The following is a 25,426-nucleotide window of genomic DNA, read 5'->3' as shown; positions in this document are numbered from 1 at the left end:
CATGCCACGGAGCGGCTGGGCCCGTGAGCCATGGCCGCTGAGCCTGCGCGTCCGGAGCCTGTGCTCCGCAACGGGAGAGGCCACGACAGTGAAAGGCCCGCATACCAAAAAAAAAAAAAAAAAAAACATGAACTTACTTGATCTTACTCAACTTGCTTACTTCTGTAAAACAAGTCTTACTCATCCCCATTTTACAGAAGAGAGGACTGGAATTAGAGGCACTGAATGCCTTGCCCAACATCAGACAGCTAGCAACTGGCTGAGGCCATTTAACTCCAGAGCTGCCGAGGAGATTGCCTGACCCTACAGAAGTGTTCTACCCTGCCCCCTACCCCATCCTACTCCCCCCACTCCCCCGTGCTACTCAGCGTGTGGTCCAGGGGCCTGGGAGCCTGGTAGAGATGCAGACTCTCAGGCCCCAGCCTAGAACCACTGAATCAGAATCTGCATTTGAACAATTCATTTGTTGCATATTACAGTTTGAGAAGCACAGTCTACATGAGCTCAGAAAACTGCCTCTGAACCAGTGGTTCTTGACACTGACTGTGTATTGGGATCACCTGGTTCTTGATCCCACTCCTCTCCCCCTCCTCAGAGGTTCTGATTGAATTAGTCTAGGGTGTAGCCCCAGCATCAGAACTTTACCCCCCCCACAAAAAATTGGGGAGCAATTCTAACATGCAGCCAAAGCTGCAAACCTCTGCTCAGCCAAATTATCCTGACCCCAAGGTTTCTGCTCTTGGCCCCTCCCCACTCACGTGCCCACTGGAGGCTCCCAAATTGGATGGGTCAACAGGCCTTTGCATTTGACCTTGAAATAGCAGTGGTCAAGGATTCTCCTCTAGGGAATCCAGCCCTTTCCAACAGGCCCTGTCACCCTCTACTATTAATGTTGTTGATGATAATGGTGATGATGATGGTGATGATAGTGATTTTGATGGTGTTGATTATGGTGATGATGGTGGTGATGATGATAATGGTGATAGTGATTTTGATGATGTTGTTGCTGGTGGTGATACCGGGCTGAACAGACTGTGGGTGTGACTGCCTGTGGTATTTCTAATATTGTCAAATACCATCTGTCCTGGTGGGGGTGAGAGAGCTGCATCCATCTCTGAAGGGAGATAAGGACCCCAGACTTTGGATGTATACGTGACCTTCTCACTGTTGTGTATTTCCACGCCTGGGCCCTGGACAGCAAGTCAAGTGGGTACATGTGTGTATACACATTTACATCCATTACTCTTCCCTGGTTTTTATGACTTAGTGCCAAGCTGCCCTTGCCCTTCGTCTAAGCAATTTGGAGTGAAAAAAAAACCCAGGGTGATGGTTTCATGCCCTGTGACCTTCCTTCCCAGGCTAAAAATAACTTCTCTGACAGAAAGTCTCTCAATGGAACAAGCCATGCCATTGGGTCCCCAGAGTTCAATCCCCAGGAAGCAGCTGTGCCATTGGGCCCAATCTCTCCTCCAGGAGGCAGTCAGAGGCTTCAGGAGCCTCCAGTTAAACTCAGTTCAATTCTGTGAAATCAAACCCAGTGTCTTACCACCCACTCTGACCTCCCTAGGGTCTTGTTGAAGCCCCCTAGCGGCCCTGGAGGAGGGGTGGGGGACACAGAGGACCTAGGACATGCTGGCCAGTGTGAGAGCCTGGTAAGATGAACCTCAGTCTACCCCAGGACACGTAGTACTGCACTGTATGTGCTAATGTCAAGGCAGCCGCCCAGGCCCTGGACAGGGTACGTGAATAGCAAGTCCCCAGCTCAGCCTCGGCGATCATGGGAAGGCCCCTGAGCCTGACAGGCTGGTGCCCCAGGCAAAGCACGGCATACACTGGCTCTGCTTTCTCTCCTGATGCCCCCTCTGCCATCAGCCTTTCTCTGGGGGGTGGGGGGTCAACCATTCAGCTGCTCCCCCACCCTCCCACAGCCTTAGCGGAAACCTCAAGCTCAGTTCCTCTCTCCTCTCTCCACCACCAAACACTGGACTTTTTTCCAGCTCCTAACTCTTCCCAAACACTTTTGTACAGACTCAGGTTACTGCGGAGTTGCCAGGGGACTTGGTGAGTCCACTGCAGAGGAGGAAGCTCTGGCTGGGGAGCTTTAAAGACTTGCCCAAGATCAGGGGTAGAGGTGGGACAGAGCCCAAGTTCATGGCCCTCAGTCTAGAGTTCCTTCTGCTCCCACATGGTTTGCAAACCATGTCCCATGAGATGCTAGGGTTCCATGGAAGGGCCTAGTGGGTGAGGGGAGATGAAGGAGCTGGGTGGGGTTCAGCCACCGCCTTGGTACTTCCTGCCCAGCAGCTCTCCTTGGGTCTGTCTGTCCCACTGCCTAAGTCGGGTGGGGGTGGGGTGGTTGACAACCACTCTCCTGCCTCCCCTGCCTTTTCCCTAAAAATTCCTCCTCTTGATCATTTTCTCCAGAAGCCCAAGAAGCCCCCCATCACAGCATCTTTTCACTTTGCTGATAAACATGCACCTGGCACAGAGCTAGATGACATCTGACCTTCACACAGAACTTCATACTTCCCCAAGTAACTTCATGTTCTTCATCCCCCCAAGCAGTCCTCTGAAGCAGGGAAAGCAAGGATTATTAACTTCTCTTGAAATGAGGAAGCAGACTCAGCAAAGTCAAGTGTTGGCTCAACAGGCCATCCAGGGCTGGGCTAGCACTCAGGCCAAGAAACAAAGCTGAGCTCTCTGGACCACAGCGAGTGGCATCCGAGCCCTGCAGGGCTTTCCCGGCACAGATGCACCATCTCCAGGGTTGGGTCAGTGTGAATCTGGGTGTTTCACAAGGTGATTCTAATGAACACCAAAGTTTGAGAATCCCTGCTCTGGGTCACCCTCAGTACCAAGTGTCAGGGAGTCTGTCTCGAGTTTGGAACTGGACCTCAGGAGAAGAGAGGTCAACACCCAAGATCTTTTGTTTGGTTGACCTGCTTTGGCCGACCTCTTCACGGACCAGAATGTAGACTCAGTTCCAACCTTCCAAGTCTCCTTAGCGCATGTTTCCAAGCATCTGTCGACGTGACTTCTCATCCGTTTGAACTGAAACCATTGAGTCCAAAGTCACACACAGGTAGAATACACCATTACTCATACATGATGATGCAGATGCGTCATCAGTAAAAAAAAAAAAAAAGAATCCTGGTGGTACAATCACTTTCCACTTCTACCTCTGGACACATCTGTCCCTGGGAGTCAGGAATAGTGGTCTGGTCGTCCAGGGAGTCCCCCGTCTTTCACCAGGCTGTCCTCTGCCCAGACACTTGGACGTCTCACCTGCGGTGCCTGAGGTGCAGCGGAGGGCACTTCAGAATCAAAGTTCATGAGGCCAGAGCGGCAGCCCAACCCCTCCGTGTTCTAGATCCTGTCCCTGAGCACTCCTGGACTGAGCCAATGGCAGCGACCCCTCTGGCATCATATTCTTTCTTGGCCTTATTTATAGAGTAAATGTTCACTGCTCAGAGCCCCTTGTTTCTTCACCTCTTGGATGAGTCTTCAGATGGCTTTACAGACACTGATGCTGAAAAGGAACTTAGGAGGGAAGTGCCTACCCCCTTCTGGGACCCTGAGACCCTCTCCCTCACCGTTCTGTGGGCCCCTCTCTCCTCCCCCCAGACAAGGAGACCAGGCAGCCATTCGCAGAAGGTTCTTTGGCTTCCTGGCCAAGCTCCTAAAGTCAAGGCTAATCCCACCAAGACAGCTTGTCCCGGGCTGGACTCTAGCCCCAGAATAATTCACCCAGGGGATAGGACACAATGATGTGGCAGAAGTCAGTGGGAACCATGGGATGGGGGTCAAAAAGGACCTCCTCACAGACGAACTGGTTTAATTTCACTGATCAGGATCCTAAAACTCTGATAAGTGATTATCCCAAGACCACAGGGCTAGTTAGGCTAGTCAGCAGTGGGCTGGTTCTGGAACCCAGCTCTCCACCAGTTCCGGGTCTCTTGAGCTGTCCCAGCATCTGGCCACTCCCCCGCCCACCCCAAAATGAGAGGGGGTGAGTCAGCCTCAGACGGACAGCGGCTTCTCTGCCTACCCTCTTCTTCCTCCCTTTGAAAAGGATGTTCAAGACTTCAAGACAACTGTTTTTAACCCATAAAGTCCAGAGATTGACAGAATAACTCCATCCCCCTTCCCCACCCCTAATTCCTGGGAATTCTTGGTTTGGGAGGTACACAGAGAAGTCGCCCGGGATCCCACAGCCATGGTGTACACACATGCTCAGCACTGACGCCCGGAGGATCCATGAATATGGGTGAGTACTCACTTTCAAAAGGCAAGTACCTTTGGAAGAAGCAAAACATTAAGCCCTAAGCCCTGGGTGTGACTCGATCATTAAAGGGATGCTCAGCTTTCCCTGCCTGAAGTGAGCACAGATCCTTGCAGGAGTCGTTGGCAATACTTCCTCCATTCAGAGGGGCCGAGGTGGGTGGGAAGGAAAAGGAAGGAGGGAGGGATGCAAGTTGGATTCTGAGACAGGCTGAGGCAGGCAGGTGGTTTCCCCCACCTCCACCTCCTCACCCGAAGAAACAACTTCCCTGGGAGCTCGAGGACCACCTCTGGGAGGGCTGATGGTCTAACTTTGGGGTACCAGGCAGGGAGCAACCCACTGGGGGCTAAAGGAGTGTGGCTCCCCAAGGTCGCGGTCAGACAAACGCCTTGGGTTCAGGTCAGAGCCATCATGGGCTTGCCAGGTGTGGGGGAGCAATGACACAGACCCACCTCCTCCCCGAGCCAGGGAAGTGGCAGGAAGCTGGCTTGGTTCTCGAGCTCGGGAACCAGATCTGACACCTTCCTGGGCCAGGCCCACATCTCAGGGCTTCCCTTTGCCGCGAGACCCAGAGCCAGACTGGTCTCTCTGGACACCGTCAGAAGCCAGGAGAGCTGGGCTCTGCTCCTTGGAGCCTTCCTCACTGCCATGCAGGTTAGTATATGGGCTGCCCCTCACTCCCCACACCCAGCTCCATTCACCCATAAAACGCAGAGAATGATACCTGCTTTGCCAACGCCTTCGGAGTATTTTAAACATCAGACAATGTTTAAAACATTCTACGGGGAATTTCCCAGTGGTCCAGTGCCGGGACCTGGGTTCAATCCCTGGTCGGGGAACTAAGATTCTGCAAGTCACATGGCCAAAAAAAAAAAAAGCGTTCTACGAATGTCAGGTATGATAATAATAATTTCCTAGAAGAGCAAAGATGCCAGGCCAAAAACAGAATGAGCTTTGGACAGGAACCAAGCTGGCTCACCTGCACCCTACTCCCCTCAACCCCGTTTCTGGGAGTCAGTCAGTGGGCCAGGCGAGGTCTTTCTGCCCAGGGTCCTTCTCCCTTTCTTCCAGCTGGAAGCAGCTCAGACAAGGAGCTGTGGGCGCCTGGGGATGGCCCAGCTCTCCATGGTTCCCGCTGGCCTGAGTCAGGACACAGACCTGAGCTACCAACACTCCCGGGCCCAGACCTCGGCCTCCTCAGCCCCAGGCTAACTCCTGCGGCCACTGACTCCCACTTCCAGGCAGCCCTGACTCACCCAGAAACTTCCGCGGCCACACTCGCCTCCCCCTCTGTCTTCTGCCTCCCGGGCCCCTCCCATCCAGCTATTAAAGTGAGGTGACCCTGCACTTCACCCCAATAAAAAGTCATATCAGGGGCCACATCTGTGTGAGAACAGGTGAGGGCCCTTCCCCGCTCTGGGAACAGGCAGCACGATGGGAGACAGGCCACTCGAGTTGCCCATGTGGCCTCACCACCGTCCTTAAGACCAGTGAGCGCAAGGAGCAAAACAGTCCGCCCTTCAGGAGCGACTCAGGCCTTGAGGACGCTGCTGTGGCCGTCCCAGAGACAAGGGAGAGCAGCTCCAGCTACCCCTCAGCCGCACTTTGCTTGTCCAGCAATCAGAGCTAATGTTTCCACGGCTCGGAAGGGCCTCGCACACCGGCCTGCATGCCCCGACTACCGCAGCCCCTTCACCTTGGCACCGCCAGCAGCTCTGCCCACCTCCACAGCTCTCCCCCCACGATGCCAGCTCAGGGGTGAGGCGTCATCCTTAGCAGATCTCACCCCCCAGGAGCCCCGGCCACCAGGTCTTCTCAGAGGAGTTTAGGGAGGAAGGTCAAGCCAAGGGGAGAGGGTAGGGCAGCAGTAACACATGAATATTCCGCCCTGTGTGCCTGGCCCATGGACCCTTCCAGAAAAACTGCCACCCAGACGCCAAGATGCCGGATCTTTCCACCTTCTCTCACAAAGGGCTTCCCCAAATTTGAGACAGATGGGCTCCCCAAACCTCATCTTTTTTTTTTTTTAAATTGTATTTATTTATTTATTTATTTATTTGGCTGCGTTGGGTCTTCATTGCTGTGCGCAGGCTTTCTCTAGTTGTGGCGAGCGGGGGCTACTCTTCATCGTGGTGCACGGGTTTCTCATTGCAGTGGCTTCTCTTGTTGTGCAGCACGGGCTCTAGGCGCGCAGGCTCAGTAGTTGTGGCTCATGGGCTCTAGAGAGCAGGCTCAGTAGTTGTGGCGCACGGGCTTAGTTGCTCCGCGGCATGTGGGATCTTCCCAGACCAGGGCTCGAACCCGTGTCCCCTGCATTGGCAGGCAGATTCTTAACCACTGCGCCACCAGGGAAGTCCTCATCTTTTTTTTATGCTTTTTTAAAATATAAATTTATTTATTTTATTTATTTTTGGCAGCATTGGGTCTTTGTTGCTGCGCGCGGGTTTTCTCTAGTTGCAGCGAGCAGGGGCTACTCTTCGTTGTGGTGCGCGAGCTTCTCATTGCAGTGGCTTCTCTTGTTGTGAAGCTGTGTGAGACCAGCTCTTAGTTCTCTGAGTTCAGGACAGCAGAGGTCATAAGACAGGACCAGAGGAGTCTTCCAGCGTCTAGGTCACAGAGAAAGGGCAGAAGACCACCTCCCACATGCTGCTCCTTGAACAGTACAAACTTCCAAAGCCTCTGGAGCAAATCCATCCGTTACCCTCAGTTATGGCTCCAGAGCTTGGACACCACAGACAAAGACGCTAGAACACCCAGGCTGCTCTCTGGTGGAATGTCCTAGAGATCTCACATCTCCTCTGGAAGCAGACTGGTTTCCGGTTTGTATCCCCAAGACACCTGAACCCCAGACATGTGGGCCCCACTTTCCTGGGGAGCCCGGGCTCCATCCCTCCCGCAGGCCAGGCCTCTCAGCCCTCCAGGGGGGCTCCCTCTCGGGACATCCCATCCTGGGGAGGAATCATTAAAGCAGTTAAACTCGAGAGCAGCTTCCTTCTCGGGTGGGCTCAGCGTCACCGAGGCCCTGGGTTCTCCATCTGGTCTCTTCAAATACTGAAACCAGACAAGGCTCTCACCATGCATGAGCCTTCTCTTCCTCCAGCACCTGGTGGCCATGCAGATGGGCCATCTACTACTTAGTTCTTGTGGCTCCTCTGGAGAGAGGAAGGTTAAAGCCAAGGGCAGGATGGAGAGCGGGGCAAGAGTGAGTGGACATTCCGCACACGCTGTCCCCAGGGTGACCCTTCCTGGTCATTACCATGGGCCCCACACAGGCTGTGCCAGGCCGCACCTGAGGATGCAGCAGGCTGCCTGCCCAAAGGGCCTCCCACCCTTGCCAGATAGGTGTCCCAAATCCCTGCACTGAAGCCTGAGCCTGGTCTTGTATTCCTTTCCCAAAGCTGCTATAACAAAGCGCCACAACCTGGTGGCTTAAAGCAATAGAAATGTATCTTCTCCTGGTTCTGGGGCCAGAAGTCCAATATCAAGGTGTCACAGGGTGCTGTTTCCCCCAAAGGCTCTAGGGGAGGTGCCTTCCTGTCTCCTCCAGCTCCGGTGGCTCCCAGCAACCCTTGGCTTGTTAACGGGTGTCTCCAGTCTCTGCCTCCGTCACATGTGGCCTTCTCCCTGTGCCTCTATTCTGTGTCTCTTCTCCTTTTCCTCTAAGGACACCAGTCAGACTAACTACATCTGCAACAACCCTATTTCCAAAACAGGTCGCAGCATATCTTCTCGGGAGACACAATCCAACCTGTAACAGGTCTGCTGACGGCCACATCACCACATGCCTGGGTCGCCCTCTGCTTCCTGCGGATCCAGCCGCACCCGGTCCCTCAAACCAGCTATGTCCCACCTCCCCACGACACCTCCTGGGCCTCACTACCCCAGGCTACACGGGTCCCCCTGACCTCAGCTGACTCAGTGTCCATGACTATCCACACTGAGCCAGGCGATGCAGCCCCTGACCTGTGTGGCTGTGACCTGTGTGTGCTGGCGGGGCAGAGGAGGGTGTCCTTCCTTCCCTTCTAGGTTGTCACCCCCTCCAGGGCAGGAGGTAGGCCCATTATCTCTTTACACCCCACAGAAGAGCCTGAGAAAGCTCTGAGCACCAAGACTCACACAATAGACGCCTGCGGCATTCTTTAAGAAATCATGCCCAGGACTTCCCTGGTGGCGTAGTGGAGCCTCCCTGCAGGAGGCTGTAGCAGGCTTGCCCCTGGCTCCCCATCCCAGGCAACAGCCCATCTCCAAGGCCACAGGCAGCCAGCAGGGCTGATGCCCATGAGCTCCAAGAACATCGTGGGTCTGGGGTCTAACTGGCCTTGCTACCCTTCCAGGGGATATTTCTGGAAGGAGAGCACAAAAGGGTGGGAAGTCCTTACCCCTGGGATGGAACCCCAGTGGCCAGGCAGAGCTGCAGGTTCGGGGGGAAGCCCTGGAAACTCTGTGACTCTGGGGAGGAAGAAGAAAAGAGAAGGACAGAGTCAGGACCCGAATTTGCTCCCCTAATCAGCAGGTGGGCCTCGAACAAGTATTTTAGCTTTCTGTCCCTGTTTCATCAGTAATAAGACAGAAGAGAAAAATATGCAGCCTCCCCACCTCCAGATTCGTTCTGCCTTCATTCCACTGCTACTGATGGAGCACCTATTGCGTGTCAGAGGGTGGGAGGCTTAAATGACATGTGATGGAATTCTGAAAGCTGGATACTACTAGAAAAGTATACAGAACTTTTATGGTAGGATAAACTCTCACCAAAACACATCTCCACACAAGAACATATACGCCGATGTTCACAGCAGCATTATTCACAATAACCAAAAAGTGGAAACAACCCAAATGTTCATCAATGGATGAATGGATAAACAAAATGTGGTCCATCCATACAGTGGAATATTATCAGCCATAAAAAGAAATGAAGGGGCTTCCCTGGTGGCGCAGTGGTTGAGAGTCCGCCTGCCGATGCAGGGGACATGGGTTCGTGCCCCAGTCCGGGAGGATCCCACATGCTGCGGAGCGGCTGGGCCCGTGAGCCATGGCTACTGAGACTGCGCGTCCGGAGCCTGTGCTCAGCAACGGGAGAGGCCACAACAGTGAGAGGCTCACGTACCGCAAAAAAAAAAAAAAAGAAAAAAGAAAGAAATGAAGCACTGACACAGGCTACATGGTGGATGAAGCTTGAAGACATGATGCTCAGTGGATGAAGCCAGACACAAAACACCATATATTATATGATTCCATTTACATGAAATGTCCAGAACAGGGAAACCCACAGAGGCAGAAAGCAGATCAGTGGCAGCCAGGGGATGGGAGGCTGGGCAGGGGAGAACAGGGCAGGGGGTGGGGTGACTGCTGATGGACACGGGGGTTTCTCTTTGAGGTGAAGAAAAATATTCTAAAATTGACTGCTTATAGTTACACATTTCTGTGAATATACTAAAAACTATTGAATTGTACACTTTAAATGGGCAAATTGTAGAGTATATTAATTATATCTCAATAAAGTTGTTCCAAAAATAGGGCTTCCCTGGTGGCACAGTGGTTAAGAATCCACCTGCAAATGCAGGGGACACGGGTTCGAGCCCTGGTCCAGGAAGACCCCACATGCCGCGGAGCAACTAAACCTGTGTGCCACAACTACTGTGCCTCGCTTTAAAGCCCGCAAGCCACAACTACTGAGCCCATGTGCTGCATATACTGAAGCCCTCACTCTCTAGAGTCCGTGCTCCGCAACAAGAGAGGCCACCGCAATAAGTCCATGGACCGAAACGAAGAGTAGCCCCCGCTCACTGCAACTAGAGAAAGCCCACACGCAGCAATGAAGACCCAACACAGCCAAAAATAATAAATTAATAAAAATAAATAAATAAAAGATAAAACATTAGGACATCCCTGGAGGTCCAGTGGTTAAGATGTGGCACTTTCACTGTGGGAAACTAAGATCCCAGGGCTCAGCCAAAAAAAAAAAAGCACATAAAGTATCTACAATTCTTTTCTTTCTCCAAAACCTTAGTTGAACCTGTTGTCTACCTTCAAAATCTATCCTCAATTTAACTGTTTCTCCCCACCCCACCCCCCGCCCCCACCAGTCCTGGTCCCAGGTGCTGTTGTCTCTCACCTGGACTGTGGAACAGCCCCTTCCTGAGCCCCTTGCCCACCTCTGCACACACCCTCCAACGCTGCCCACCCCCACCAGTCTCTGTCTCTTTGCTTTGCTCTTCCGGGGAGCGTCAGGCCCCCCTTCCTCCCTGTGCTGTGCTTTCTGCTGGGAATGCTCCCCACATAACTGCCTAGCTCTCTCCCCTCCTCCCCTGAGTCTTGGCTTCTGGTCACCTTCTCTGCCAGGCCTCCCAGCCACCCTGGTGAGGCTACCTCCCAACGCACCTTCCCCTCTTTCCATCCGAGTCTCTTTGTCAGCTGCACCTATAAATGTCTAATGAACTAGATAACTTACTTATCTGGTTTCCTGTCTATCAGAGATTTTTGTATCCCAGCATCTGAACAGCCATTGGATGGATGGATGGATGGTGGCAAAACATGAGGCCTTCCCTTAACTCAGAAAGTTCAAAGTTCCAGAAGACAGGAGATTCAGGACCAGGATTCAGAACCAGAAAAGTACCCATGGGCGGGGTCACTTTACCTGCCCAGTCCTATTATTTTGTGATCAAAGGGTCCTAGGAGTATCTGCCTTACCAGCTCAGAAGGTTGCTGTGATAACCACGATCTGGATTCCTAAATATAAAGATCCTCCCCTTAAAGAAATAGCAGCTAATTGGAGGGGCGGCGGGCAGGCAGGAAGAGAGAACTCACTTCCTGGTGGCAGAGTTTCAGTGCCAGGCAGAGATGTGGACCCCGGGGGCTCATCGTAGGAGCTCCTGGGGTGGGGGGGGTAGGGCATTTTGGGTGCAAACTGGATTCACTGGTGAGCATTTCTGGAAAGACAAGGGGCCCCTGGAGACCTGCCCCCACCCCTGCGCTCCTCCAGAGCCAGGACAAACCACAGAGAGTGCCACAGAGCCACAGTCACCAGCTCCCAGAGCTTGATGACACCCCAGTCTCTGGGTTGGGGACCCCTAACTCCGCTGTGAGGAGACCCAGACACCTTCCAGCTAGGGGCTCCTGCTGGCAAGGAGAGCGTAGGAAGGCAGAAGCCGATAGGTGGACCCTTTGTGGATGGCGGCAGAGGGTCAACAGGAAGTTCTTTCTCCAAGTGGCGTCTGCAGAGTAGTAGGAGGGGCCTGCATCCTGCTCCTCCCCTGCCGAGCACGTAGGAGACAGTGTGGGGCTGGGTGCTGGCGCTCACTCCCCAGGAGAGTTTCTGGGTTCTCAGCTCACCACTCTCCCCATCACACGACCAGCCAGAAACCAGACCCCCTGCCCTCAGCACATGCTTATTCCTGGAAAATTCTCCCCAGTGTCCTCCCCAGCACCACCGCTAGGCTAGGTGCTGCTCCTGGAATCCCCTGCCCCTGGCCAGCTGTCCATCCATTCATTCAACACACTTGTCCAGGGAGTGTCAGCAGAGCTCCAGATTAGCCCCTGGTGCAATCGCATAGGCAGTGGGGCCCGAGAGAGGACCAAGGAAACAGGTGCAACCACCTGGGAGAGAGACGAGAACAATCTGTTCATAGCCAGCAACTGCTCAGCAGCCTGGGTCCAGGGCTAAGGAACCGTAGTGGTTGAAGAGCGTCCCATCTGGAACCTCAGGATGTGATATGATTTGGAAATAGGGTCTGTGCGGAGGTAATTAGTCAGGATGAGGTCATACTGGATTAGGGTGGGCGCTGAATCCAATGACTGGTGCTCTTATAAGAGGAGGAGACGGCTTCCCTGGTGGCACAGTGGTTAACAATCCACCTGCCAATGCAGGGGACACGGGTTTGAGCCCTGGTCTGGGAAGATCCCACATGCTGCGAAGCAACTGAGCCCATGTGCCACAACTACTGAAGCCTGCGCTCCTAGAGCCCGTGCTTCGCAACAAAAGAAGCCACCGCAACGAGAAGCCCGCGTACCTCAACGAAGAGTAGCCCCCGCTCGCTGCAACTAGAGAAAGCCAGTGTGCAACAACAAAGACCCAACGCAGCCAAAAATAAATAAATAAATAAATATATATATATATATATATATATTAAAAAAAAAAAAAAGAGGAGGAGACACACAGAGAAGAGGCCATGTGAGGACAGAGGCACAGATTGGAGAGATGTACCCACCAGCCAAGGAAGGCCTAGGCCTGAGGACCCACCAGAAGCTGGCAGGAAGGATCCTCCCCAGGAGCCTCCAGAGGGAGCGCGGCCCTGCCCACACCTTGATTTCAGTCTTCTGGCCTCCAGACTGGGAGAGAATACATTTCTGTTGTTTGAAGCCACCCAGTTTGGAGTCATTTGTTATGGCAGCCCCAGGAAAATAATATAGGAACCAACACCTAACTCAGCCCTACAAGAGCTTCCCGGCCCCTCTCTTGCTAACTTGGTCATGCTCACCAGCCCCAGGGCCCCAGCCCCGTCCCCTGCTCCCCTTCCCCCGGCAAGGTCTGACTACTTATTTTTAGCCCCTGATTACATCTGCCTTATATGGTTCCCTACTCCTATCATGAGCGGGGACAGCCTCCCCTCCTGGTTTGTAAGCTTTCTGAGGACAGAGAATCCCGAGGATATTAACAGTGCTGAGAAGGGGCAGATGTGTTGATGGATTCCCCGAGTTGTCCAAGTTTCATGATATTTGAGGAAACCAGAGGCAGATGTCAATCTACAGGAATACTGTCCGCAGCGAGACCCTGTACTCATTGTCACAGTCCTTTTAACCTTAAAAAGCGTCTGAGATCGAAAAACATCCTAAGCATCCAATAACCATCTTATTTTAGTCATATAACAACCCCATGCTGTAAATAGGGCAAGTATTATTATCCTGTTTTACGGGCAAGGAAACAGGTGCAGAGATGGTAAGGGGCTCGGTGGCGAATTCTGACAATGCCAGGGCTTGCTCTGTCCTCAAGTCCCAGAGTGCATGCCACCCCCACCCCAGGCACACGTGTGGGCAGCCTCGGGGAAGGGGGGTCTGGATGGAGAGGCCACTGGCCTTAACTATCCACTCAAAAACAAAACTGAGGCAGGAAAAGACAGGAGAAGGAGGTGGATTTGCCACAGGACTTCTGTTCCTGTCACAGCTGGGACCCAGGCTCTTTCTGCTGGGAGCCTGAGGCCAGGATGGGCTCCCCCAGGCCACGGCGAGGGCTGTGACCCCTCACCAGTTTGTCCAGACCCCTTCCCAGGTTCCAGGGAGATTCCTGGTGTCTTCACCTCCTGGGATGAGCTAGAAATAAGCGATCTTCTATTACCTGATCCTTGGAACAAAGGGCAGAAGGAAATTCAGGAAAAGCCAAGTAACCAGCAGTGGCTGAAAGCCTCTCTGGTGAGTGCACGTGTACAGGGCAGGCAGCTATGGAATCAGATGCACTTCAGAGACCTAGTGGTCAAGGCGATGGCTTTGTCCTCACCTATTGCCATCTAGGGAAAATTCTATGGGAGGCAGATGAATGGCCACTTGGAGGAGAACCAGGAGCCGCAGTTTTGGCAGCGACCCGGTTGGGGAGGGAGGGTTTGCTCCCAAACCCCAGGGCTCTCCCCTGGCCTGGTTGTGGGCTGATCTCCCAGTACAACCCAATTCCTGCGGGCCCAGAACTCCAGGCCAGACTTTGCCTGCACCTGTTTGAGCTCAAAATACAGTCCCCACTCTAGAAGTATCCAAAAATATCTGAGAGGGAGGGGAAGGGGAGGGGCTCACTGGAAGGGGAGCAGGCTAGAGTATGCTGAGGGCTAGGGAGACAGCCACTTGGCTTGGCATTCAAGGCCCTTCCAAATGGGCTCCAACCCATCAGGGTGGTCTGATCTCCCCAAACAGGAGCCCCACAATCTAGCCAGAGCCAGTGTCAGCCTGTTCCTGCCAGCGCAATGCTCCGAGCTCCCCCACTCCTGGCTTTGATCACATCTTCAGATACTCCACTGTCTCTGCCTCCTCATTCATCAGACATTGTCAAGTGCCTCCAGTGAGCCCAGTGCTGTGCTAAGTGTTGGTAATGGAGTGGTGAGCAAATTAAACAAATGCACAGCCCTGTCCTCTTGCAGCTCACAGTCCAGCAATGGTCCCCTTCCTCCCAGTGTAGCCGAAACCCTGCCCCTCCATGAGGCCAACCTTCCAGCCCTCCTCTGAACTCCAACCAGAGCTGCCGGGGGTGTTAGTTACATTTTTTTTCAGTGCAGTGTCATCTCCCTAAATAGAATGTGGCTCCTGGGGGCAGGGCCATAGCCCATTCCTGCCTGCACAGCATGGCCAGCTGGGACCTCACAATGGGCACAGCCTGGCCTTGGGGCTGGAGAGCTGGGCCTTTCAGAGAAGGGCCCCCATCCGCCTCATCTTTCCGGCCTCTCCCATCAAGTGCCCACCTTTTGTGATTAACTAGCCCCACCCTTCCTCCCCTCTGTTCCTGCTGCGTCCAAATCCACATTGCACCCTCATGCCTCTTGCTGATCACGTACTGCCTGTCACCCCAAATCACAAGTCCATCCTGGTTCCCGACCCAGGGTGGGCTCCCCAGGGATGGCCACATCACCCATTTCTTCAGGACCCTCTGCTTCTGAGGAGCCCTCCTCTCCCCAGGACTGGCCACACAGCCTGTGCTCATTCTGTGCCCTTGAGCACTCTCTCTGAGTTGACAGAGGGCTAGCGGTCAAGTGCTCTCCAGGTTGCAAAAGACAAGGACCCCTGGGGGAGGGCCCACCCAAGGGCCAGAGGAGAAAAGCCTCTTCTGATCACTTAACAGCCTTGCAATGAACCTGGGGAGCCTGCCCCAGCTGGGCCAACCTCCCACCCGAAATCCTTCTGGGTCCCAGACTGAGAGCTGGACAGAGCAACAGCGGCTGTGCCTTCCTCTGGTCCTGATGACACAGTCCCAGGAAAGACAGGCTCCTGGGATGGGGCCAGGCAGCGGCTGCCAGCCAGCCAGCCCCATGGTCTCCTGGTCTTCAGAAGCAGACCTCTGGGCACACCCACAACCAGGCTCCCCTCCACACCAGCCCAGCCGGGGAAGAGCTGGAGGGTAGAGAGGTAGCTACTGTAGGCCCTGCCTGGGGCTGTGAACAGCTGACCTAACAGCTCAGGCATTTTAAAAGCAGATTCCCCGCCCAAGCCCCTCACGCTGAGGATGGGCAGCTCAGGACAGGCTGATCTGGAGCTCTCTGAGAGGGAGGACAAGGAAGCGAAAAATGCAGGCTTGTCCCCGGGGCAGAGGGGTACCTGGGACCTTGACTCTGAACAAATCCTCCTTTGGGGCTAGAGAGGGATGAGGCTGAAACCAAATGGAACAGGATGTCCCTGAACCCAGAGAAAGACACAGCACAGATGACACAGACCAGGAAATGGATGTCTCCAGAAACTCACCTAAAACTGACCCATCCCATTTGCCGAATTACGCTACCCGCTTCGCCTCCAGCTGAGGTCACAAAGGCTGAGGGTGAGCAGAGAGGATGGGGCCTCCTGAGGACTGAGCAAGTTCTGCAGCTGTGGCCACCGTGGCTCCAGTCCACTCCCTGCCTCCCTCCTTCAGGGTCCAGTAGAGAAAGCCCCGCTCTACAGCTCACCCCTTGGCACTCAGAATCGATGGACTATCTATTGCCTCAATGCTGTGATTAGGGACTTTGGGTAAGACCTTGCCCACCAGAGCAATGAGAAATTCCATGTTAGAGATGCATTCCTTAAGGTAAAATCTTCTGACTCTTTTGAAACAAGTGGTTTGGGAAAGTGACAGTCTAAGTGTTGAGCCATTGGCCCTTGTTGGAACAAGTTTCAGGGCATGTCTTATGGGGGGACAGAGCAGGGCCAGTGTTGGGGAAGAGAAGGGAACCACCAAGAGGGAGATAAGGAACCCGACAGGGCAGAGGTAGGAGTCTGAAGCCAGACTTCTAGCTCCCAAGTCCAGATGGCCCCTGAGAAGGCAGGTGAGGCAGGTGAGTGGTCTTAGAGGGGCCTGGCCTCCCAGAGTAGATCGTGGGTCCCCTCAGCCCAAAATGAGTCCCGCCGATGGGCGAGGGAGCCACAGAGGGAGGCCTTGCAGCCACCAGGAAAACACCCTGGAGGAAACCTGAGCCCAGCTGCCTCTGGGCTGCGTGCCCCCCAGCGGCTTCCACTGAGGTAATCTAACCAGAGTCTGAACACAGCGCTTTCGGGTGCAGGCCCAGTGCACATCTGCGGAATGAACACCTCGGGTGTGGAGCCTGGGGTCGGATTTTGGGGCTGGTAAACCAACAGCAAGAGACCAACATCCACTGTGACTAAAATGCTGATTCACTGGCCGTCTCCTGGCCTCATCTCGGACGGGACTGGAGACCAGGCTCTGGTCTGGGCCCTGCTGTGCGAGTCCACACATCTTGGGACAACCAGCCTCCCTTTCCACCCCACAGGGCTCTTGGGCAGATCAGCTGGTTCCTTCCCCTCCATGGCCCTCCCCGCTCCATAGCAATCCCCAGTATAGACCAGGATCCCCACTTCCTAGTGCAGCTCCCTGACGTGTACTAGGGCTGCTGAGTGGACCTCGAGTGTATGGTGTCCCTCTGAGGTCTCCACGACATGTCCCCTCAGACCCACCTAGGACCTGCGCATCCCACTCAAGCTCTGACGTCCAGGCCACTCCGTCCACTGTGTTCATCAGCCTTTCCTGCTCTTCTGCACCCTCCCATCAGCCCCTAAACACACAGCTTCCTCTGGCAAACCCACCCACCGCCACCTCCTCTTAGGGTCATTTATCCTTCACAGACTTAATGTTAAAAGTCTCACTGGGTGAATGTGTTGCCTCCCTGTCCTCACTGAATAACATGAGCCGTTCGTTGACAGTTCTCGGTTTCCTGGTGTCCAAGCTAACGCCTCTCCTTCCACGGCTTCTCTGTAAGACTCACTGCCTCTCCAGGAAGCATCCTTCCGCTGCTCCGCTGTCAGGTCACACCTCTGCCTGGATCTCATCCCATCTTCCTGAAATCCATTTATCTTCTTCCCCTCTTCCCACTCCCCAGGGACTGGTCCTTGAATCTCTTTCTCTGCAAGAGCTTCCTTGGCAATCTCACAGCCTCGCCCTCATCTTTTTTTTTTTTTTGCGGTGCGGGCCTCTCACTGCTGTGGCCTCTCCCGTTGCGGAGCACAGGCTCCGGACGCGCAGGCTCAGCGGCCATGGCTCACGGGCCCAGCCGCTCCGCGGCATGTGGGATCTTCCCAGACCGGGGCACGAACCCGTGTCCCCTGCATCGGCAGGCGGACTCTCAACCACTGCGCCACCAGGGAAGCCCCTAGCCCTCATCTTTACTCAAACAAATCTCATCTCTGGATCCCCAGACCTGACTTTCCTCCTAAGCTAACTATCTCCATCCAGATGTCCCCCAGAACCCAAAATTCATAAGGATCCCAGATGAACTTTTAAAATTGGTTCTTTTATGATCCTGGTCTTTTTTTTTTTTCTGGCAAGGTCATGCCAGCCGTGACCTACACTATCCTCGAGCAATATTTAAATGTAAGGGGTTGTGAGTCCAGCTTTAGATTGGATTTGGAGTAGGGGAGGGGCATCCCACAGCGGCAGACCCCACCCGTTCCTCCTCCCCCAGCCACCACCCTTGCTCCAGGCCAGAAGGCATCATATCTATGCCCTGTACTGGCCCCTCAGACCAGGTCGAAGGAGGACCAGCCATCTTTCTCCTGTGTCCATAGGGATTAGGCTCCTTCCCAGCCCACCACACCTAAGCGAGCACCAAAGGGCCAGGTGGATGCAACCGGCCTCGTCGGGACCTCCTTCTGGTCCAGCATTCCAGCTCTGGCCCTTGAACTAGCTGTCTGAGCTTCACTGTCACACCCAGATGGGAGGCAAAGCCAGCATTTCCCAAACTGTGGTTCCACAGGCCACCAGGCAAGGTGCCCACATCTGAGGGCTGCATCCATTGAGCAAATCCAGACTAGTTGCCTCACACAGTGGACCACGTGCTCCCTATGGCTCGTCCAGCTGCACTGAGCCAGGAGTCGGGGACCTTGCTGGGGACACAACTTGCAGGAGGGCTGGAGAGGCTTCTGGGGTCTGCTATCTCCCCAGGACCCCTGAGCACATGACCTTCTCTCAGAGCCCTCCCCATGGTGGATCGTAGTATCTGGGCTGCCGTGCTGAGGGTATATGAAAACCGCCTCCTACCGGGTGGGTGAGGAAGGGTCATGAAGGAGTTCCTGAGAGACCCCCATCGCTCATGGAGGGCCCGGGGAGCCCCAGTGTGAACCAACCTCTCGCCATTGGATGTCAGGGTGGGACCAGGGCAGGTGGGCAAGTCTGCAAACCAGGGCTGGGCTGGAGGAAACAGGTGAGCAGACTCAGAACACCTGCCATCCCCCCATCTCTGCCTCAAGCAGGTAATGGGAAGCAAAGATGTCCCAAATTCGGCCTAACAAACGCCAGCAGCTTAAGCCCAAAGCAATGTTTTCTCAGCCCTTCTCCCATCCCACCCCACATGCTCTCTGAGGAGTCCAAGTTCAAAGGCATCAGTCTTGCCCTGTATCCCGAGGGAAGCTAGCCTCCAGTGGCCTCACGCCCACAGGGAGAGGGACTGGGGCGTCCAAGGAGGCGTGTCAGAGAGACAGCAGCTGAGGGAGGACAGAAACTCCCAGGTGGGCTAAGCCTAGCCCTGGCTGGGTGCGCCTGCCACTCAATTGCTGTCTGACCTTGAACATGGCTCTCTTTCCTCTGGCTTTCGCTCCCTTACCTGGACAAGGAGCAGACTGAGTAAACCCTCTTGGGGCTGTTCTCCTCTGTCCTTGAGCAGGCTTGTCCCCAAGCCAGGTCCCTGAGACAAAGAGGAGGACCCCGAGACAAAGGACTGGGGTGGATCAGGGTTCACGGGGGAGGCTGTGGAGCCCATCACCCCAGATCAGAGGGCCACGGGAGCAACATGGCCACAAAAGAAGGAAGGGCAGCTCTGTATGGTCCCCCCAGGAAGCAGGAAGGGGAGTTAGAGAGAAGTCTGCCTGCCACCAGTGAGAGGCGAGTGACACGGGAATGGAAATGAGGATTCAGCAGTGGGGTGGGAAGTTCAGGACCAAAGCTGCTGCCTGTGGGCACGGTGGCATTTACCGGGTGGCATACTTTAGGGGAAAGTCAACCAGTAGGAAGGACTGTCATTATGGGGGTGGGGGGAAACCACTCTTATGGCTGAAATCTCCCCCAGGTATCGCAGGAGGAAGCAGTCTTTGGGGTGTGCAATATGCAACTGGAGGGGTGAGAAAGCCCACCGCCGGGAAGAACGCACAGCCCGAGTCCTGAGCTGGGGTGAGGAGGGCGGGAACCTCGCACACTGGTGGACAACCCTTTCCCGGAAGCCAGGTCAGGGTCACACCGCAAAGTTTGGGAAGGAAAGGGCCTGCAAAGAGAGGATTTTTGCACAAAGCACCCACCCGCCTCCTTTCCCAACAACAAGATCCCCCAATGAGGCCTGTGGAACATTCCAGATGTCCAGTTCCCTTCGTGGAAGGAAAGATAAAGGATGTCCCTAAAAGGCTAAAAGTTCCTGGGGCAGCGGCGTGGAAGCAGAGCGAGGTGGCAGCTGGGGCCGGGCGGAGCTGGGGAGAGGGTGGCAGTGGATCCCGGGCTCGGGATCAAATGACACGGCTGTTTCCATACTTAGCCGCCTGACAGCCGCTTGGAATCCTTGCCACCCCAGCCACTGCAGCCCCACGGAGCCCAAATTAACTCAAGGGCAGACAAGGGCAGGGCCCAGCGGCACATGCGAGGCCAGAGCCCCCCACCTTGGTCTCTAAACCCCAAGGAATGGCTGCTTCTCCTGCCTGCCGCGGGCTCTCCTGCCTGGGTCTGGGACCTCAAGAAACAGAAACTCCCAGGCCCCACGATCCCCAGTGCAGATGAAGCCAGCCGTCGTGAAAAGGCAAAGCAGGAGTTCCGGGGTCCGGGGGGGTCCCCAGAGCACCCCTGGAGCATTCCTGAGAGGAACTCAGCCCCAGGAGTCTTGGGAACAGAGGTGGCAAAATGCTCGGGTACCCCTTCCACGCCTATAAATAACCCCCATGCCGTAACCAGAGCCACCGCCTCTGCCACACAAAGTGCTGAGATGTCAAAGGAAAACCACGGCACACAGGCCCCAGCCCCCTTCCGATGAAGCCCCCAGCCTAGCCCAGCTTCACTCGAGTGGGTCCCATTCCTCCTCTGAACTGTGTCCAATTTGGTTTCCAGCCTGATCCCCAACTTTTATCTCCAATCCCGTCCCAAACTGACCCCCACTCTGTCCCATTGTTTCCAAGCCGTGCCCCCACTACCCTGCCCTCACTCATGCAAAGCCAGGCCCCTGCGATCTCCACCAGGTGGGAGGGTCAACTCAACGACCTCCAGGGGCCCCTCCACCTCCAAAATCGGGGTCTTCTGTCCATCTAGGAGGCTCTAGTCTTGACTTTTGGGGTTCTCTTCCGCAACATCTACTGGCCAGCCCTTGTCTCTGGCCCTGGTCCCCTGCTCCAGGCCTTGCACCTGCCTGCACCTCTCGGGTCACGGCTTCCGCTCCCTCTGGCCTCCCCACGAGCCCCAAGTGCTCTCAGGTCTCTGCACCCTGTGCCTTCTCGGTGAGACCGGCTGGGAGAAAAGGTCTGCCATCAGCCCCAGGAATCACGGAGGCCTCATCCTCCATCTCCCGCCCGAGCCTCCCACCCCATGGTAAATATAAAACCTCGGGGGCTCGCGGGGGTCGCAGTGTGGCCTGGCCGACAGGGCAGGGGTCATACCTGCTTGTCCTGGGAGCAGGAGCGAGGCCACGAAGCAGCAGAGCAGGACCAGCGCCTTCATCGTGACTGCCAAGAGAGCCCAGCTGCTCCTCGCCTCTATTTATAGGGTGGGTGGCAGCGCGGGGCGGGGGAGAAGGGTCACACAGTCACTAGGGCAGCTGGACGGACATGATGGGCAAGCAGCTCAGACCCCAGAGGCTGCAAGGAGGCTGCTCAGACCCCAAAGGCTGCCCCTGCGGCGCCAGCTGCCAACCCCGGAAGGCAGGGCCCGGTCTGGATTCTCTCCCCTAGCTGCCTGGGGTCACGTGACAGGGGTCACGGGGCGGGGTAGCAGAGAAAACGTGGGGCGTCCTTTGGGTCAGGTCTGGGACTCAGGAACCGAGTCTTCCCAGCATCTGCAGTAACTTGAGCTGAAGTCTGGGCAATCAGTAACCTTCACACGCTTCAGTTTTGTGAACGAAGGGCCTATTCGACAGCCACTAACACAGGTTTGAGCCCCTCCCCGAAGGTCAGGAGGGGAGAGCCTCGATGGTAAGTTAAGGAAACCCCGCGACCTGACCTTTGAGGTCGATGGTGAGGAGCTTCACCTTCCCAGGCCTCTGGAAGAGACAGAACTGTGACAGGAGGGGAAAAAAGGGGTGCGAGGAGGCGCGTTGGATGCTCTGAGTGTGGTGGGTCAGACAGTGGAGGGACGGATCCCTTTCCAGCGGTGCCTCTGCTATGTGCTACTTAATGCTCTTTTCCTGAGGGCACGTGATGGCCCCTGAAAGCCAGTTCTAGGAGGGGTAGCACTGGCTGGTCCTGCTGGGGAGGAGGGCTCCCTGTGGGGGTGACAGTCGGCCGTGGAGGAAAGGGCGAAAGTCAGTTTGGCATCTTTCATGTGCTTCACATTTAAAATGGCTTTATTGAGGTACAACGGCCACACAGCAAACAGCGTATTAAAAGTGTAGAATTCAGGGGCTTCCCTGGTGGTGCAGTGGTTGAGAATCTGCCTGCCAATGCAGGGGACATGGGTTCGAGCCCTGGTCTGGGAAGATCCCACATGCCGTGGAGCAGCTAGCCCCGTGAGCCACAATTACTGAGCCTGCGCGTCTGGAGCCTGTGCTCCGCAACAAGAGAGGCTGCGATAATGAGAGGCCCGCGCACCGTGATGAAGAGTGGCCCCCGCTTGCCGCAACTAGAGGAAGCCCTCGCACGGAAACGAAGACCCAACACAGCCATAAATAAATAAATAAAATTTAAAAAAAAAAAAAAAAAAAAAAAGTGTAGAATTCGATACACTTTGACACACGTACATAACCACCATCAAAATAACAAAGATTCCTCACTCGCGAATTTTCCTCATGTCCCTCCCTCCTACCCCTTCCCAGGCAACCACTGATCTGCTTCCTGTCACGACACATTTGTTTGCATTTCCTAGATTTTGATATAAATGTAATCTCCCCATATGTGCTCTTTTTATCTGGCTTCTTTCACGTAGCATAATTACGCTGAGATTTCTTCAAATTGCAGCGCGTATGGATAGTTCACTCCTTTTGATCCTGATTCCATGGCCTGGATGGACTACAGTTTGTTAGCCATCATCTATTGAGAGACTTTTGGGTGGTTTCCAAGTTTTGGCTATTACCAATAAAGCTGCTATGAACGTTCGTGTACAATTCATTATGACATACGCTTTCATTTCTCCTGGGTAAATACCTAGGAGTGGAATGGCTGGTAGGTGTCTGTTTAAATTTTTTCTTTTATTAATTAATTTTTTAAAATTTTTATTGAAGTATAGTTGATTTACAATATTGTGTTTCAGGTGTACAGCAAAGTGATTCAGTTACATATATATATATATTCTTTTTAATATTCTTTTCCATTCTAGGTTATTACAAGGTATTGAGTATAGTTCCTTGTGCTATACAGCAGGTCCTTGTTGTTTATCTATTTTATATATAGTAATGTGTATATGTTGATCCCAAACTCCTAATTTATCCCTTGCCCCCTTATTTTTCTAAGATGACTGTACCGTTTTACGTTCCCACCACCACTTCCTCCACATCCTTGCCAGCACTTGGTCAGTCTTTCAAATTTTAGTCATCCTTACAGGTGTGTAGTGATATTGCATTGTAGGTTTAATTTGCATTTTCCTAACGACTAATGATATTAAGCATCTTCCCATGTGTATATCTGTCATCCACTTCTCTTTTGGTTTTGGTTTTTTTTTTTGGCCGCACCATGTGGCTTGCGGGTTCCCCAACCAGGGACTGAACCCGGGCTCCCGGCAGTGGAAGCATGGAGTCCTAATCACTGGACCAGCAGGGAATTCCCTGTCATCCACTTCTTCAGTGCATCTTCAATGAAGTGCCTGTTCAAATCTTTTGCCCATTTTTTACCGGTTGTTTTCTTTTATTGAGTTTTAAGAGTTCTTTACATACGCTGGAGACAAGCTGTTTATCAGAAACATCATTCATAAATAGTTTCTCCAAGTCTGTGGCTTAACTTTTCATTCACATGTGTCTTTCAAATGGCAGAAGTTCTTAATTTTTATCAAGTACAACTGATCAATTTGTTATTTTATGAATTATGGCTTTCGTGTCATACTGAAGAACTCTTTGCCTAACCCAAGGTCACAAAGATTTTTTTCCTGTTTTCTTCTAGAAATGTAATAGTTTCAGGTTTTACATTTAGACCTATAATCAACTTTCTGCTATTTTTTAATATGTTGCAAGATGTAGAGCAAAATTTAGATTTTTACAGATCGATGTCCAATCCAGTTGTTCCAGCACAACTGGCCATTTGTTAAAATGGCCACTGAATTGCCTTTGCATCTTTTTTTGAAAATCAATTGACCATATATGTGTGAATCTATTTCTGGACTACATTCTGTTCCAATGATCTATGTGTCTATCCCCTCACTAATACCTATCTTGATCACCATGGCTTCCTAATAAATCTTGAAAACAGGTAGTGTGAAGCCTCCAACTTTGATCTTCTTTTTTAAAGTTGTTTTGACTGTTCTCGTCCCTTTCATGCACTTCCACTTGAATTTTGGAATCAGCCTGTCAATTGTTTTTTTAAAAGACTTCTTGGAGTTTAATTGGATTAGGATGAATCTATAGATCAGTTTGAAGAGAACTGATGAGTTATCGATTGCAATGGTTAACGTTATGTGTCAACCTGACAAGGCCATGTCGCCCAGCTGTGTGGTCAAACATCAGTCTTGGTGCTGCTGTGAGGGTGTTTTTCAGACGTGCTTAACATTTAAATCCACAGCCTCTGCCTCAAGCAGACCACCTTCCCTAATGTGGGTGGGCCACACCCAATCAGTTGAAGGCCTTAAGAGAAAAGACTGAGGTCCGCCAAGGGGGAAGGAGTTCTGCGTTCAGACTAGACAGCAACTTGGACTCGTGGACTCGCCTGACTCTCCAGCTGCCGCTTCCCCCGTGCATTTCCGACTTTCCGGTCCCCCCAACCTCCCTCTGTAAACACATATCCCCTTGGCTGTTTCTCGGGAGACCCTGACCGACACACCAACACTGAGTCTTCCAACCCCTGTTCACGGCTGGGGGGCTGGGGGGGGCTCCCCGTGAGGGAGGAGGCAGCGCTCAGTCACAGGAGAGAAAAGGACGTCCAAGCCAAGGAGGCGCCCGCCCCACCAGGGGATTCAAAGGACGAGAGGCAGACGTCACCACCTCACAGTGGAGCCCGAGGCTCAGGGCTGAAGGGACTTGTTCAACGTCACCAACTCAGAACGGAGCTGCTGGGCCTGAACCCGGATCTGCCCGACTCACAAACCCGGGGCTTCTCCCGTCAATCAAGTGAATGTCATCCATGGGGCAGGGGGAGGAGAGGAATTAGCAGGGCAGGGAAGAGGGTGGAGGGCTATGACAGGGGGCGGGGGGTGCAGGACAGAGAGAGGGTCGGAGAAACCACAGGAACCCAAGCTAGGCAGACGGGGAGGGTGAGCCCAGCACTGCTTAAAGGGTTGACTGCATTTGATTTAAACATGCCCTGTTTGGGCTCAAACATATCCTTGTACAGCCAGCAATGATTCACAACAGCCAAAAGGTGAAAAAAAGCCCAGGTGTCCATCAGCAGATGAATGGATAAACAGAATGTGGTCCATCCATACAATGGGATATTATTCAGCTATTAAAAAAAAATACTAATACATGCTACAACATAGATAAACCTTGAAAATGCTATGCTAAGTGAAACAAAAGTCACAAGAGGACAGTATATTAGTTTGCTAGGGTTGCCATAACAAAATACCACAGACTGGGGACTTAACAGAAATTTATTTTCTCATAGTTCTGGAGGCTGTTTAAGTCCAAAATCAAGGTGTCAGCAGATTTCATTTCT

General features: G+C 53.5%; 1 protein-coding gene across 1 annotated transcript in view; it reads right to left on the bottom strand.

The window, feature by feature from the left end:
* SRL (sarcalumenin) overlaps positions 1–21,137 on the bottom strand; it is a gene marked incomplete at both ends in the record, with an annotated part of 33,565 nt that extends 12,428 nt beyond the window's left edge. The window contains one exon of the mRNA XM_081255943.1: positions 21,077–21,137. Within this exon, the coding sequence (XP_081112069.1) occupies positions 21,077–21,137 (61 nt within the window). The remainder of the gene's footprint in view (positions 1–21,076) is intronic.
* Between the last annotated feature and the right edge of the window lie 4,289 nt (positions 21,138–25,426).

Source organism: Mesoplodon bidens (genome assembly GCF_964165515.1).
Source record: "Mesoplodon bidens genome assembly, chromosome: 15".
Classification (NCBI taxonomy): domain Eukaryota; kingdom Metazoa; phylum Chordata; class Mammalia; order Artiodactyla; family Ziphiidae; genus Mesoplodon; species Mesoplodon bidens.
The sequence above is the reverse complement of the archived record's forward strand: the minus strand, read 5'-3'. Positions and strand labels throughout refer to the sequence as shown.